This window comes from Platichthys flesus, chromosome 9, assembly GCF_949316205.1.
Source record: "Platichthys flesus chromosome 9, fPlaFle2.1, whole genome shotgun sequence".
NCBI classification, from domain to species: Eukaryota; Metazoa; Chordata; class Actinopteri; order Pleuronectiformes; family Pleuronectidae; genus Platichthys; species Platichthys flesus.
Window position 1 is genome coordinate 5,814,927 of NC_084953.1, and position 16,591 is coordinate 5,831,517.

The 16,591-nt window shown below is 42.9% G+C and overlaps 1 protein-coding gene across 1 annotated transcript; it reads left to right on the forward strand.

Annotated features, from left to right (window-relative positions):
* Positions 1-464: 464 nt before the first annotated feature.
* Positions 465-15,917, forward strand: alg6 (ALG6 alpha-1,3-glucosyltransferase). The gene is made up of 14 exons (XM_062395804.1): positions 465-633; positions 830-914; positions 1,102-1,191; positions 1,371-1,459; positions 1,602-1,684; positions 2,125-2,189; positions 2,912-3,097; positions 4,399-4,534; positions 7,542-7,627; positions 9,180-9,264; positions 9,607-9,677; positions 10,741-10,809; positions 12,128-12,320; positions 14,856-15,917. The coding sequence occupies exons 1-14, from the start codon at positions 552-554 to the stop codon at positions 15,051-15,053; spliced, it is 1,518 nt and encodes a 505-aa protein (XP_062251788.1). The 5' UTR covers positions 465-551; the 3' UTR covers positions 15,054-15,917.
* Positions 15,918-16,591: the final 674 nt, after the last annotated feature.

Consider the following 16,591-nt stretch of genomic DNA (forward strand, 5'->3'; position numbering starts at 1 on the left):
TGTTGTAAGTGAATTGTTGTAATGATATTATCAGCAATGGTTATGTTGTGACTAAGTGAGAAGCTTATTCATTTCACAATAAAACGCGATAACACTGATGAAATGTATCTTTGGTGCATGATATCCATCAACTTGCCATAAATCATTACAACAAATGATGCATTCACTGTACTTAGGGAATTTAGACTTTCCATATCCGAGTTGTACCTATGAATATAGAAAATGTACATTGAATTTCGGAAATTGAAGTCAGACTAACAGTACATCTAGTTATATCTACTATAGATCCATCAAACGATTTAGTGACGTTATTTTCGCGTCCGCAATGAAGCGTCTGCTGGACGAAGAGGAAATAACAATTTCCCCCTAGTGTTCGCAAACGCCTCCTAAGGCTCAGCACCTACGTCAACCTCCAGTGTCCAATGAGAGCGTGAAACGAAGCCTTGGCGGATGACGTATACAGGAAGTGTCAACTGTCTCAATGGGCAGATGAGTTTGTTTTCATCGTTTCTTTTCCTCCTCGATAAAACCGCTTCTGCCTCGTTTACGTGATGCCGACGTGGAGCCTTGTGTCCATCTGTGTTCTGCTCGGTGTGGCGGCGAGATGGGGAGTCTCGTTAAATCCGTACTCAGGTAGGAAGTCAGTGTTGTTTCACGTGAGCACGAGAGAATCACAACAAGTCCTCTTCTGTAGTTCAGCTGGACTCTCAGCAGGGTGCTACACGTTAGCATGTAGCCTACAGCCTGCAGTAGCTGTTGTTGTTTTGTGTTTTGTGTTGTATTCACCTGTGTGTGATCTCTGTCTCTCTCGTGCTTTCTCTCTCTACAGGGGCGGGGAAACCTCCCATGTTTGGAGACTACGAGGCTCAAAGGCACTGGCAGGAGGTGACCCACAACCTCCCAGTGCAGGAATGGTCAGTGTGAAGCTCTGAGGAGAAAGTTCAGGGGATACGGACTCATGTGCCTCATTTGGGGTTCGAGGGGCTGTGGTGATTTTCATAACATTGTGTAATGACTGGGCTGAACACACTGGTTTGCAGTGTAGAAGGGACACTTGTCTAATTTTCAGAATAAACATGTACAACATGTGTTGTCTCACAGGTACTTCAACACCACAGACAATGACTTGAACTACTGGGGTCTGGACTATCCTCCTCTTACTGCCTATCACAGCTGGATCTGTGCTTATATGTAAGTTTTATTAGATAACAGTTTATTAACTGTGAATTATATTCTGCATGGTGGGCACAGGTATTGCAGTTGCAGTACACCACACATCTGTGTTTCAGGATGTCCTTCAGACATTCGATGAACCAACAGCAATGTTAAAATGAAAATTCAAAATCTAACTCGTCCGTGGTTTCCTGCAGAGCCAAGATGATAAATCCCGAATGGGTGGAGCTCCACAAATCCAGAGGTTATGAAAGTCCAGCGCACAAGTTATTCATGAGAGCAACAGGTACAAGAATCACAGTAAATTAAATTAAAAAACCTACAACGATTCATGTCCACTCCAACCTTAAAATACCGATAATCGTTTTGGAGGATACCATGGTTTGGATTGAAAATTGAGTAAAATGTATGATTTCTTTCTGTTCCAGTCCTGGTGGCAGATTTGTTGATATACATCCCCGCTGTGGTTTTGTACTGTTTCTATCTGACGGATGGATCCTCTAGGAAAAAGGTAACGCTTGCATTTAGGAGTGTTTTTTAATCTTAAAGTATCTCTCTATTACCTAATAGTAATGATCCACATTTTTTTGTCTGGAAAACCACCCGTATTAAAGCAAACTACAGCACCAAATCTGAGAATTACGAGGTCATCAATATAATATTTTAATAGGATGTAATTACATTACATGTGCATGTTTTTACAGTATTTTACATGATCGCCAGTTGAAAAAGACTCTTACAATCTTTTTCTGCAAAAAAGGCAGAACTTGAACAGATTATCCCAGCATGCATTGCAGCACAGACTGCTGGTACCTAACTATCAATAAGGAAATACCGTCTAGGATTGACTTAATGAAAAAAGAAAACAGCTCAGTTATCAAACCGATAATCTGTCACTGCAAACTAACTAAATTCTGTCAGCTTGTAAATGTTTTCTTTCTGTGTCGCCAGGTCTCCACTCTGTTCTGCTTCTTGCTGTATCCAGGACTCATTCTCATTGACTACGGACATTTCCAGTATCCTTTATTTTTTTAATATTTGTAATCAATCAATCAATCAAACTTTATTTCTATAGGTTTATGCAGTTCTAAGTCACAAAAGACAGATGAGCCAAAACTAAGAAAAAAAAATGCAGTTAATGAAATAGTGTAAAAAGCAATTATTTTAAAAGCTATTACAAAAAATAGATTAAATAAATGGAGAGAGCCTACGTTTAAATATGTATTGATTTATTAAATATTACATATGTATTGTCAAATTTTACTATTGTGAAGTAAGAATTTAAAATAGTTTTACATCTAAAAACCTGACTCTGCTCAGTTGTTTAACACAGCATTCCTATGTTTTGAACCCAAACCCTGCAGCATGATTATTTAATGATGATGGTTATGAGTCTTTGTTCCACGTGGTAATGATCACTTACTTGAGATTAAATGAAAAGAAACAATAGCCAACTTCAGACATACTGTGGTTGTCTTGTTTCAGCCATTAACACTATCTTCTCACTCCGTCACATGATAAGTAAATGAAAGATCTGCAGAACAAACAGAGCAATAAAAAATGGAAAGTGACATAAGCCATGAAATTGATGGTTCTTCATATCTGTGTTTTAAGCCCTTGTTATTTAGTCACTAAAGAAATACAACAATGACATAGTTCAACACATCTGGACTGAACTGACCCTGGACCAGCTTCTGTGAATACACTTATATTCCAGTAATGACCTTAACGTTATCAGGTACAATGGAGTGAGCCAAGGCTTCGCTCTGTGGGGGGTTCTGGCCCTCGGTCTGGGCTGGGATGCTTTCGGCTCCATGGCCTTCTCCCTGGCTCTCAACTACAAACAGATGGAGCTGTACCACGCTCTGCCCTTCTTCTGCTACCTGCTGGGGAAGTGTGTCAAGTTGGGTCTGATGGGGAGAGGGTGAGTCTCTTGATTTATTTGCCTATTGTGTCCCTCTTGTAAATCATCTCTCACATTCTCTCTCTTTGTCTTTGGCAAATTAGCTGTGAGTCACCAACTTACTCCATATTGTCACCGTTTAAACTAGAGCTCAGTGGTGCATTTACCTCCACCTCCAACAGTTAATATAATAAAGCAACACCAAATTGCACAAACTCATAGACATCTGTCTAGTGAGCATGAAGAGATTTGATTTATCTAGGTTCATAAATCTCTGGGAAATTGGTGAGAACGTCCACAACTCTCTCTCAATTAAGTGGGTAAAAAAAATCCTGCGTAAAAATCTTAATGCGCTCTTGCCTTACCAATCATTCCACCAAACTTCCTGATAATCCATCGGGTAGTTTTTGTGTAATGCTACTAACTAAACACTCACTCAACCAAATGTCACTGAAAACACAACAATCCTTTGGTGGAGGCAACTTTTTTCAGCCCCAGTTCCTAGATGACCCACTTCTGAAACCACAGAAAGAGAAGAACCAGACCAGTTGATTTGTTTTCCTCCGTCTTTTAAATTACTTATTCTTTTTTATTTTGTATTCCTTCAATCAGTGATGATTTCAGCTCATGTCTACATAAAGCAAAGGTTGGTAAATAGTTCTTTAAAACCTCAGCAACCACAAACAAACCATAAAAAAAGATCGAGAACATAACTTTAAGATCCTTCAGTTCATTCGCTGGTGATGTCGTTTTGCTGGCTGCATCTCACAGCGTCAACTGAGCGCTGAAAGCAGATATGTAATGTCAGTCTATCAGAGAGCGTTGTCCTCAGGAGATGCCGCAGAATGACTGAGGTAATCACATTGGATGTTGTTACTAGTGTGTCCAGTGTCTGTTTGTCTAGTAACAATGTACCAAGGGCATTTAGTAGCAAATGGAAAGCTGGATTAGAAGAGCCAGGAGCAGGGGGGGGGGGGGGGGTGGTGATATGTCCAGATGACACTCTCGCCATGCCCAAACTCCTCAGCTATGTCTGTGTGTGCAACTTAACCAGCAGCTTGACGGTTACAGCTGACAAGATATCCTGACCTACACTAAAGACTTTCAGCTGATGCATGGCTTTCACTGCATTCCTCAACACGGGGGTCAAAGTCCAAATTTAGGACCTGCAGACAGTGTGTACTAATTGTTTGAAGAACACCAGCAGACATAGACGGAACCAAATGCTTAACGTCAACATGTGTATTTTTGGAAACTAAAGCGAGACCAGAACACCCTAATATTGTGGCCCTTGTCTCCGTGTGACCCTTTTTTCTATGCAGGCTTATGTTGTTGGTGAGAATTGCTGTCACCGTGCTGGTGAGTTTTGCCCTCTGCTGGCTGCCCTTCCTGTCTGACCCCGGCCAGGCCCTACAGGTGGCGAGGAGGATCTTTCCCGTGGCTCGCGGTCTGTTTGAGGTACAGTGGACTCTCTTGAATCAACACTCAACACTGAAAACCACAACTGAGAAGCCCTGTCTTCCAATGAGGCCAAGTCAGTAGTTGTACTTGGGAATCAATGAATAGCTGCTCTCTTCTCACAATCCCAATATGCCATTTAAAGAAAGGAGTGGGAGAATATACTATCTCCTGACAGATCATGAATATAAAAGGATAAATAGTGTTAGACCAGGATGGACTGGAGATCAGAGGAACTGGTCACATGTAGGTCTCCTGTTCCCGCTGAAGCCTGAGGGGAGGCAGAAGGATTTTAGTTGCAGGGTCAGTCGGAGGATTATATTCTGTTATCTGTTTTATACGACCCCTTCTTCAACATGTATCACCAGTTATTTCCCCAAAAATTTTAACGAATGAATTTGACCCCAATAACAAAAATCTAATATCCTGAGAATTCTGATATTATCAGTAGCATAAAATGAGAACGGAGAGATTTTGAACAAATATGGCAAAGGTATTTTTGTGTGGTTTTCAAGATGAAATATCCTTAATGCCATGTTTTGTTTAAGATAACAGACATTCCACTTTATCAGTTACTTCAAATCTTTTTTAATGGTTTTCTGACTTCAAGCTGGAAAATTTTATGAATAAAAAAGTGGTCCAAGAAGTCAGCATTTAACTCATCTGTCAAAGTTAAGATCTTTTAAAATATTGTAAAATATTAGTCTGAATTGAAAAGGGTAATTAAATTTCCCTTAAATTGAGATGTTCCACACTCTGAGCGTGCTCCACATGCTTCCCCCCCAAGTGCCGCGTAGCTCAGGACATGGATACCCCGCAGCATCAAAGAAAACAGTGGAATAAAATGGTGAAAGGTCAAGAGATCAATTTCACTCTAACTCGCAGGAGTTGGGGTTCAGGATGTACAGGAGGAGGAGGGTAAAGATAAATCGTACTAATTTATGGGCTGGGTATTTTCAGCACTTCTTAGTCAGTCATGTTTTAGCCATATGGACCAACGAGTGCGGCAAACTCTGCACTTGAAGGCGTATCAGAGCAGATCCGACAACTGTTGCCTGCTGCTGACTGCGTCTTTGGAAAGTGTATTAGTATTTTGGACTCTTCTAAAGCACGCACACACACACACACCCACACACACACACACAGATTTGTATGTTGTCGTCACTCTCATAACCTGAGAGGGATAACTAGGGACAGGAATCTGACATTAATTAAAAAGAAGGGTGGTAGTCGACAGGGAGAGAGAGAGAGACCTGAAAAAGCTCCAGTCGGCAGCGTTAAAAGCTGTCATGGGAGAAGCGGAGGTAAAGTAACTGTGTGGGACTGACAGCTCAGATGCCAAGGTTTGCAGTTCTCATTTCGGAAACCCTCTAACACCCCTCTTGTCCTAGTCCCCGAGGTGGCACCCACCACAAGGTGTCATAGATGTGAGAAGTAATTGAAAATTCTACCGGGGGAGCGGATGGCTGCGTGTCCCGCGGCAGTATTTGTTCAATGAAATGATGCAAACATAATACACAGGGTGTGAGAGACACTATCCTCCCCTGTGACGGCAGCATGAGAGGCTGCCCGGGCGGGTCGTCCTGAACTAATTGTGAAATCGTGCACGTAAGCAAAAGCTTACAGGAGGGGGGGGGGACATGGGGACCAAAGTGAGGAGGGGTGGTGGGGGGGGGGGGGGGGGGGGGCGAGGGCTGACGGGTGGTGGTCCTGGCGACTTCTGGGAGGGAGCAGTTGTAAGTTTACCCACTGAGCTGCATTCTGACGTCTCACGTTGCCGCCTGCTCACAAAAATGGCACCAAATGCTTCCCCCTGTGAAATTCCATGCTAGCTCATAGGTGAAGGAGCCGCGCCGCCCCTCCGCCCCCCTCGCACTTACATTTGCCAATTGGGCCCCCCCCCCCCCCCCCCCCCTCTCCATCGCTCATGTGTTGCCTTGAGGCGGTGTCCAGGAAAATTCCCATGGTGGTTATTTGGAGCGAGGAGGCAAAGAGGAGAGTGAGAGGGACGGGGGCTGAGACAACACAACGCTGGATGACCCAGTGCTGCTGACTGGGCTGCCACTAAGATCCACACAGCTGTGGCGCGAGCAGCTGTAGCACAGAGGGGAGAGAGAGGAGGACAGAAATAGATTCTCTAGACAGGGCCACGCTGAGAAACCACCTGCAGTGGCATCTTAAAGCTGATCTAGGCACCCCGTCTCTACGTTATGGGATGTCAGCTTCGATATCATCTGATTCCTGCACAACTGCTTTAGCCCTAAAATCAGCTGAAGGTCTCCCTCATCTGATCGCACAGCTTTTCTATCAGTCACAGTTTAACAGTGTGATTTTTGTGAACTCACACTTTCTTAACACGAGAGAAAAGTTGTGGGTCAATCAACAAAAAGTGTATCTTTTACATTACATTACATTACATTACATATCTAAGTTTTAATAACAGACTGATTGATTGTCATTTCAAATCAAGCGGAATATTCCGAAAATTTATTTCCCCCAAAAAGTTAGAAGTTGCTGCTTTTCTTTGAAATTGAATCGATTTGTGCTCCGTGATAAATACATTTTTCCGATATTTTGACATTTTATAAACAAACCGTTTATAGATTAATCCAGAAAATATTCATTTAATTATGATATTTTAATAAAAAAATTAAATTGTATTGCAGCCCTATTCATTCCTGGAATCAAAATTTCAAATTCAAAAACTGAATACATTTGAATATATATTGAAAGTGGGTGGTTAGCGGCGCTGCTCTGTGGTTGGTCTGACCCTTGACCTTGTGTCTCCAAGTTTACAAATAAGTCCCATGTTTTCTCTGACAAGGGAGTTACACACAAATGCCCCAAGGAATTTTTATTGAACTCTCACTGGGGGAATAACTACTCAAAGCAATGCCACTTAGATTCTTTCCCTTTGCAGAATAGAATTCGTTGAGTCTTGTAAAATGTTGTGTTTTCACCTGAGATCATTTCTTAATTAAGTGTGTGTGTGTGTGTGTGTGTAAAGGATAAGGTGGCCAACACGTGGTGCAGCCTGAACACCTTCATAAAGATCAGATCCATTCTGTCCACAGACTCTCAGCTCTACCTCAGGTAATCCCTTTATATTGCGTTTCTATCGCTCTTCTCCCTCCTCTAGCTTCCATCGTTCCTTTCTTTTGTTTTTACTCCTTTGTCATTGTTATTCTTCCCTCAACTCTTTTGCTCCCGTGTCCTGTTCTCACTCCTTTCATTTCCTGGGAAAGCAGAGTTTGCCCGAGGGAATAAAAACTGTGATCCAGCAGAGTGGAAATAAGATCATCCCTGAAGGAAACGTCTTGTGAGGACCTTCTGAATATAAAGTCACAACTGTTTCTGGAAATGTGGTGACAACTGCCCAAGGAACCACTGAAGCATGTGTCCTGCACAGATAGAGGCAGAGTTCTTTTCAAAATATTATGATGGATTGTGGGCGAGAGAAAGAGGAGGACAAATAATGGGTGCTATCAGTGGAGAACACGTAGTAAACTCATGTTATTTAACGTTCAGTGTCTCCGCCCGCTTGCCCACAGTTTATTCCATGAAGGCTTAAGATACATGTTATTTGGACCAAAAGCTGAAGACCTGGGTCACAGCGGAGGAAATAGTCAACACAGCAGTCGTGTCATGGTGGAGCCTGCTTAAATAACCCCACTCGCTAAATTTAGGAGTCCTGTGTTCGACGCATGGACACGTCCCTGCCAGACGGCTAAGTCCAGGGATCAAGTTGGACTTATTTGACCGTTGTGCATTTCAAACAAACGAAAAACACTCCTGTCTTTTTGGCACCGGCAAATGGGCTGTTAACTGCTCCAGTGTGGGTGTGCTGTGTACACAGAAAGAATCAGCTGTGAAAAGGGATCCGTGTCCTTCCGGACCGCAGAACCCCGCCCCACAGATAACGCACATACAACACACACACACTCATACTCACTGAACCCCCACTGAGTGCTCTTTTGTTCATTTGAATTGCCACTCGTTCTCTTTATTTGGCTATTTATACACATCGCTGTTCTCATAATGCGCTGGTATCACTTCTACAACTGGGAGAACAAACACATTGTTGCCCTCACACTTTGCACTGACTCGCTGCGGAGCCCATCAGCACGTTTGTTCACGTTTACACTGACACGTAGTCGGTGCCTCTGGCCCCCAGCAGGTGACAATTGAAGGGTTAAACCAATGCCTGCTTACCCTAACACGGGCCCAGTACTCGGTCCTTTCCCACACAGCCTGGGTCTTAACCAGAGCAGGATGAGTTCGACTCCAACATCAAAATCAGATCATTTAGAGCGACTGACATTAAATGTATCTGGCTTTGTCGTTTGTTAGCATTTGGTCGTACATGAAAAATGTTTTGACTTTTATTATCAATATTAGTTTTCACATGAATCCGTGTCAACACAGCAGAGAGACAGGCTTGAAAGCCTGGGATTATGTGCAAATACATTTAATTATATTCCTCCTAATTGATTTTCTGCTCCTCAACTCGTCCACCCCCCCACCCCTCCCTCTTTTTTTGTCATGCTCCATTGGATTTTCTGCTGCACAATCACTTCCTCTGTTGTTGACGGGGCTGATGTGCGATCATATGAACGTACTGAATGTGTCTGTTCTGTTTTCCCAGCTTTGCCTGCACCCTCCTGGCGGCCCTGCCCTCCTCCATCAGACTGCTGACCAGGCCCACCTTCTGGCAGTTTAAACTGGCCTTGGTGAGTGGTTTTGGGATTTCCCCTACACCTCTAATGTAACCAACACATCTGCAGCTGGAAACTATGAAGTGTGATTGTCTCCGTGAACGGTAAAAACTTTATGGACGATGGCACGAGCGAGAGGGGAGGAGATTGAAACTGTTGTGATCTACAGATATATTTATATATTTAATTTTAATTTCTCAAACACAGCATGATACATAGGTATATGATTTAGTAATGCCTGTGTTTATATATGTTTCTGTCTTTCATCGTATTTATTGAAAAGTATTCTATCAAGTATTTTTGTCCCACACCGGTAGTAGCTGTTATATTGATTATCTCATTGCCTTTTCTTTTTAGGCAAATTCCTCTTTGGCATTTTTCCTCTTCTCCTATCAAGTCCACGAGAAGTCCATCCTCTTGGCTGCCTTGTAAGTACACAGAAGAAAACTTTTTTGAGGTTTTTACTAAACACAGGATAACATGTAACATAAGGGACATCTCAAATATTCATGACCGCAGATTTAATTTCTACTCTCACGGGAGCTTTGTCTCCATCGTTCATCTTAAATGATGTTTTGCGGTTTGATATTAAGTTGAATACATGTGCACTTTGTTTGAGTGACGTCATTCCCCTGCCACAGCTGCTCTCAATTAAAGAACAGCCTTTGCAAACTGAACGGTTATTCACCTCGGTCATCACACCCTGTGCACTAACTACATCTCTTGCACACGTGGGTGGAGGATGTGTTCGTCGGCGGCTCATTACCATTCACCTCCATATGTGTAGAGCTGTGTTGCGGCTGTAGGTGGAGAGTGATGCCTGGGATAGATTCGGCAGCGAGGGATTTGGTTCCTAGATCTGGGCTCATCTATTAATCTAGATTAGGGTAGATTGTTGCTTTATTAACTATTGAGTTATATCTCCCACCTGTCCCCCGGAATCAATCAGTAATGCATGTCCAGGGATTAGGAAAGAATGGCAGGCGGCAGCTTGGGGCATTGTTTGCGCAGGATCAATTATTGGACTGTAACAGGATCGCCAAAGAGCACTGGCTGTAATTATGGTCTCAGGGACCGGTGGAAAGTGTCGGCTGCGGAGCCGGGGGTGCACAGAGCACCGAGCACCGACACAGACAAAGTTCAGTTAGCAACAGTCCTGCACCACAGACCCACAGCATTTGGTAACACATTCATCACAGCGAACAACTGCAAATATGCATACAGTGCAATTACAGTAATGAGGCGAACACTGACATAAAATAATGTGGAACAACAAACGCTGACTGCCTTGTGAGCAGCTGACAATAATCGATCACTCTGGAAGTCCCATTAGGTCAGTCGCTTTTTTTATTACACTCGCATGACAGCGATTCATATCCAGCTTCCACCTAACGTGACCTCACTTCCTGTCTCACTGTGAAAGTGATATTTAATGGTACTTTCCGCAGAGTGTGTTCAACAGTGACTATATCCAGTTTTGATCTTTTCTAGGCCGGTGTGTCTTCTGCTGAACGACCTGCCCCTGGTGGCTATCTGGTTCCTACAGGCCTCAACATTCAGGTAAGACTGTGAATATGGATGGTCGGTGAATCAAAGGTGGAGTTTATGTTTTCATCAGGGTTTATTTCTTAGCAGGATTATGCAAAAACTACTGAACTGATTCATATTAAATTTGGTGGAGAGGTGACACATGACCCAAAGAAGAACCTACTAAATTATTGGGTGGATCCGGATAAAGAGGCAAAACAGGGATTATCTTTCCTACTTTATTTAACATGGCGGGATAGGGCGATGGACTCGGCAGAGGTAGGTTCCTCCTGGGCGCCTTTCTAGAACATCCTCATACATATCAGTCCTTTAAATATGTCATGTCCATTAATTATTCACTGGGACAACAAAATATCAACAAAAAGAACAATATTGGAAAGATAAACAATGTGGAGAAAGAAAGCCTCTGAAAATGGAACTTGTAATTACGTCTGTAACGATAAAGTTGAGATAGAGCTCTCATGTCCTCTCCTCTTATCTTCACAGTCCACTCTGCCCCTCGCTCCAACCATCAAATACCGAGAAACAATCCCAAAAAAGCTAAATGGATCTGTGAGCAGGGTTGAGCTGAGGACCATGAATGGAAAAAGACGAGTAGTGCTGCAAACGCTGCGTCTAACTTTCACCAGCTGTTGTTAAATTCTTCCGGCAGCACTAATTGTTGTGCGTGTGGTTTAGTATAAGGATATCTGGGGATTACACGGCATAGTCTGCATGCCTGCCATCTAAGTGTGTGTGTGCTGTGTAGGGACAGGAGGTCATTCTGTGGCTGCTTCCCAGTACAGTCTGACTCGGACACATTATCTGCATCCTCTCCGGACTCGGCCATTTAAAACAGAAATCCATCTTTTGTGAGCCTAATTGGCCGAATAGCTGCTCGACACTGGCGATATTTCCGAGGACAGAATGCAGCCAGTCTGTTTTTAAATTGAAGAAGTATGTATTTCTCAAGTGTTAAACAGTTATCCTCTGAATGGAGCTTTATTGAGTCTGAATGAGTGGTCTATTGTGAGCGAGAGGTTTTTTTATAAAGTGGGGTGATGTGCGATTTACTATGAGTCAACTGTTGCTCTTGTCCATGCCCCTCCACTAAACTAAGATAAGCTTGGCACGAACGTCCGAGCCATCTCCCTCCAGGGGACGTGAAGCTTGTGCAGGCCTGTTGGATATAAAAGCCGTGTGGTGTAATGTTGCCCCATCTCTCAGCAAACATGATACCGACCCTAACAATGTGCTGTCAGACGTGTATGAAAATATTTTGATGTGTTGTCAATCAACGGTGGAATATAATGTCTTCCTCTCCCCTTTCTGTTCATGTCCCTGTGTGCAGCATGCTGCCTCTGTTCCTGAAGGACGGCCTGCTGGTGCCCTACGTCTCGACCTCGCTGGCCTTCCTCTTCTACAGCATCTATCTGCTGTCGGCCCTGGAGCGCTGCTCAGAGGACGAGCTGAGACTGGGCGCCTACCACAGGCTGTTTTTCATGCTGCCCAAAATGGACTTGGCCTGCGTAGTGAGATGGAAGGTCAGTATTTAAGCGCTGGTACAGAGAGTAACTTCACAACAGCCAGCACTGATCTGTGATCTGCGTGTTCCATCTGTGTCGATGTTACTGACAAGCGCAGTCTGCTCGTAAAGTCGAGGCGTTGGATGTTCAGTTTATATATTTACAACATTTTCAGTGGCATTTTAAAAGATGTAATTAGTCTCTAACAGGAAACAATGAATTGTTTATCGTTTGTGGAAGAATGGCTTAATTCAATCTATAGAAATACAAAAATCTTTCTCTCCAATGTTTTAGAATTTACCCTGTTTAGGATTCATAGATTTAAGGTCATGCAAGTTATTGAAAACCTTGACCACAGGCAGGACTTGGCCCGCTCCATGTGCTCATGTTGCAGACTTGCCTCAGATAAGACACACGTCCAATGAATTACAGTGAGCGCAGAGTTCCTGCTGCTCGCTAAGTTCACGAGTTCAGTAGTTCACCTCGGCTCGTGAACGTTGGGCGAGGGCGAGGCGGCTGTACAGCTGATGGGTTTGTAATAACTCGGCTGGTGATTCCAGGATCCCAGGTGGCGCTCGACCTAAACTGCAACTGTGCGAGAAAGATACACGCAACTGTATAAATAAAGATCATGTGCCGCTGTAAGCTGTGTAAGCTGTCCGGGGATGAAAGCCGCTGCCAGGCAAAGAATTATTTATCACTTATTTAAGTTTCCACAGCGTCTGGAGGGGGTGCAGCGGGAGCCCCTCAGCCACAGGGCCACCGATAGGGTGTCAGAGATTAAGAGAAGGTGTCTTTTTATAGCGCGCGTCATTAACACAGGTTTGCCTAGATATATTTATTTACACAAGCAGCATAAATAGCGAGCCCCGATGATGACGATAGGGTTTCATGAGTTTGGGGGGGGGGGGGGGGGGGGGGGTCTTACCCAAACACTAATCCCTGCGTCATATTTCCCAAATAGACACAGCAGTGATTTAACTTTCACCATCACCTCAGGATGGGGACAGGAGAAAGAAAAGTTTTATTGGCCAAAAAAAATCCCGACTGCCTGTCCTTTTGAATATGATATTTCAAGCCTCGGCCTTTTCTTTATAGCACTTCTCAAATGACCAATTTGATGTCCGTCATTCAAGGATAAATATTCAATGTCGTCTGAGAGCTCTTTTAAATTAAATCATTCATTGGTTTCGTGTTACGGTCGCAATTAAAATTAAGGGAAACGCTAACAGTTTGTTCATAGCCCGCGGTGCCCAGCCATTCCATTGTTTCACTAGCAGAAGTTCCTGATTCAGAATATAAATTCAGTGATTAAAATTACTTTGGCAAAGAGTTGGACATAAACGTCTGTGATCGGTCTCTGTAGCTGGCAGCAGCTTAGTATTCATACTCAGCTGGTCTTAAGCAGAATCATCCGATGGTATTGACTTAAGTATCTTTATTGTAACTTGAACAAACAAAACAAACCATAATATAATTTTATTATATACTTCAGCTGTTGTGACAAGGTTCACTTATTAGATTTAGAAGAAGCTTTCCACCGCTTCTAATTGTATTCATCAGTGGAATTCACTCATGGAGATGATGTGCTTGAAATCGTTGTTTGCTAAGGTTTGGGCATCCCTGGACAAATTAGATTGTTGACATGAAAACCAGTGAATAAAACCTTTCAGCCAGGAGACATTTAAAAACAACCTCTTTCCAGAAGCTGGGGAAAACACCAACTGTGTGAGCAAGAGTTTGTAAAACTTCTGAAGTTTGTTCTTGGTAACTTTCTCTTTGGAACGTACCACATCCAGGTCAGAGGGTTTCTGCAGATCACTTCAACTTCTGAGGTTTTCTTTGCTTTCGTGTTCTCACAGATTTACCCACAGATTTCCCCTGATGTTCAATTCGAGGATCTGAAGAACTAAACTTCAGCTTGTGTCACGTGGATTTAAGATTTGGATCAGTTTCCTGTTCCAAAGGCCAGATTCTAAATTTTGCAGATATTTAGTTGGATCCATTCTTTCCTCTATAATATTTTCACCACCAAGCGTAAGGTGTTCTGTCCATCAGATGCTGCTGCACAGTCCTTAGTTAGCTTCCCTTTCAGATCCTCAGTCAGTTAGAGGAGCCGGTGGTTGTGTTGTTACCGTGAGGTTTGACCAGTCAGAGAATTTATCAGCTCTGGAAATGTCACCGCCTTAATGACCTAATGAAGTATTAAAGGAAGTAAGTATTTAACAAGGAGAGTGGTGCCTAAACTTAATGCCTTTGCCACAATCCAATTTTTTTAAGTTACTTGAAATAAAATGGACCGATCCATTAGCATTTGGAAAAAAAGGAAATTTTTATGTGTTTTGCTGCAGGCGTTGTTTACTTCTGTTCACTTGAAATAATAAATCAACAAAATATGTTATTTGCCTATTGGTTTGAAAAATTCCAAACTTATGAGGACATGCTCTGATGTGACTGAAACACTGAGGTCACAAGATGACAGCTGAGCAAACTCCTCTTATTTGGAATTATATAACCTCACCCTCTCTCTCTCTCTCTCTCTCTCTGTTACAGTTCTACATCTGTGTCGCAGCCATGGTCGGGTTAAGCGTGGCAAGCGTAGCTGTGACCCCCCCGCCACACCTACCGGACCTGTTTCCTGTGTTGGTGTCCACTTTGGCTTTCCTGCACTTTTTGGGGACATTTGTATATTTCCACGTTGTGCAGTTCAGTGGCCCGCCCACCAGGAAGAGCCAGAAGAAGATGAGCTGAGTGATGCCAAACCTCGAGGCTATGAACTGGTTGTGCTTCATGTATAAGCCAGTGTTACATTCTGGGTTCGATTTCCTTGAAAGGGCACTAGGGGATTCCCCTCGTGCTGCCAGGAACCAAATAGAAATGGGACAAAGTTCTTATTCAGGCGTCTCTTTAGCCAGACTCTGACCGTACGTCCTCAGTGTTGTTGGCTGGTAAATGTACTGCACGACCAAATGCCAATTCAGAGATGCTGGGATATTGAATGAAAGGAATGGGTGTTGATATTTTGGACTTTGAGAAATTATAAAATTAACTACAACAGCAAACCTCCACCAAGGCCCAACAGTTGCCTTATGAAACCACATGTAAATTCACAAGATTCATATTTAGATTTGTACTAACTTCCCCCACACTCATAAATATCAGTCCCCTAAACAATTACCTTTTCCCCATCAAAATCCATGAATTATGTTCTGTGAAGGAAATTGAAGAAACACTTTAATGTGTTGTTTCCTGACCCAAACTTCATCCTTCCAAGTAGCTAACAATCTGACAAGAGATACACAACATCCTTGGCTGAGGTAACAAGATGAGTACATCCCACACATTTTAGTTTCAGCTACAGAAGGTGGTCACAATAATAGGAACACCTCCTGTAGTTTTAGGTTATATTTCAAAGAGGTGCTGGTTGAAGCTGTAGATACTATAATGGTATTGTGAGGTATTTGTGTTATTTTGTCCACCCTCTGTACTTTTTGTGAGGATTGTGATCTTAAGTCTGCTCGTTATGATCGTTAGTGATCTATTCATGTGAACTTTTTATAAATAATTTTCTACTTTTTTGTTATTCTGGTGAAAATAAAATAAAATTCTCGGCGATTCCGAAGTGAACACAAGTGTTATTCCCACAGCCTCACACACAGTAAACTGTCTACATTAACCAAGTCATCTGCTAAATCACCCGTCTAACAGTCTGCCCCAGACAGAGCCAATAATTGGAGAGAAATTATATCTTTCAACGCTTTTACTCAACAGCATTAAATTTTAATTACAAGTCCTGGGTACTGGAAGGGTCCTGTACAAGGGAGCTGCACATTTGTAGTGACGGCTGAGGCTTTAAAAAGAGATGATGGAAGGTGACATATCTGAACATAATGCTATAAAGTTGAAATACCACAGAAAAAAAAGGTGCAAAGCAATTTCTTTCTTCAATCTCTGAGAAAGTTAATGACCGGCATAAAAAAAATCCATTACAACTATAAATGTTATCAGGTCAGTGAGGGTAGCCTGTGCATCTGAGGCTCGGGGCCAATCGGCACTAATGGACCACAGGGACAAATAGGAGCCGGAGATCTGAGTTAACTGGTACGACACTGGGACACGGACACAAGGGAACCATTAGAGGTGACGTGGGGGCGTTCCGTCGATTTTTTTACAACATGTGTTTATATAGGCTAATGAAATGCCAATTCCTTTACAAAGATGCAAGAGAATGTGATAATGTCCTCACTTCTTAAAATGGAGAAAGTAATACAATGCAGGTGGATAGTTAC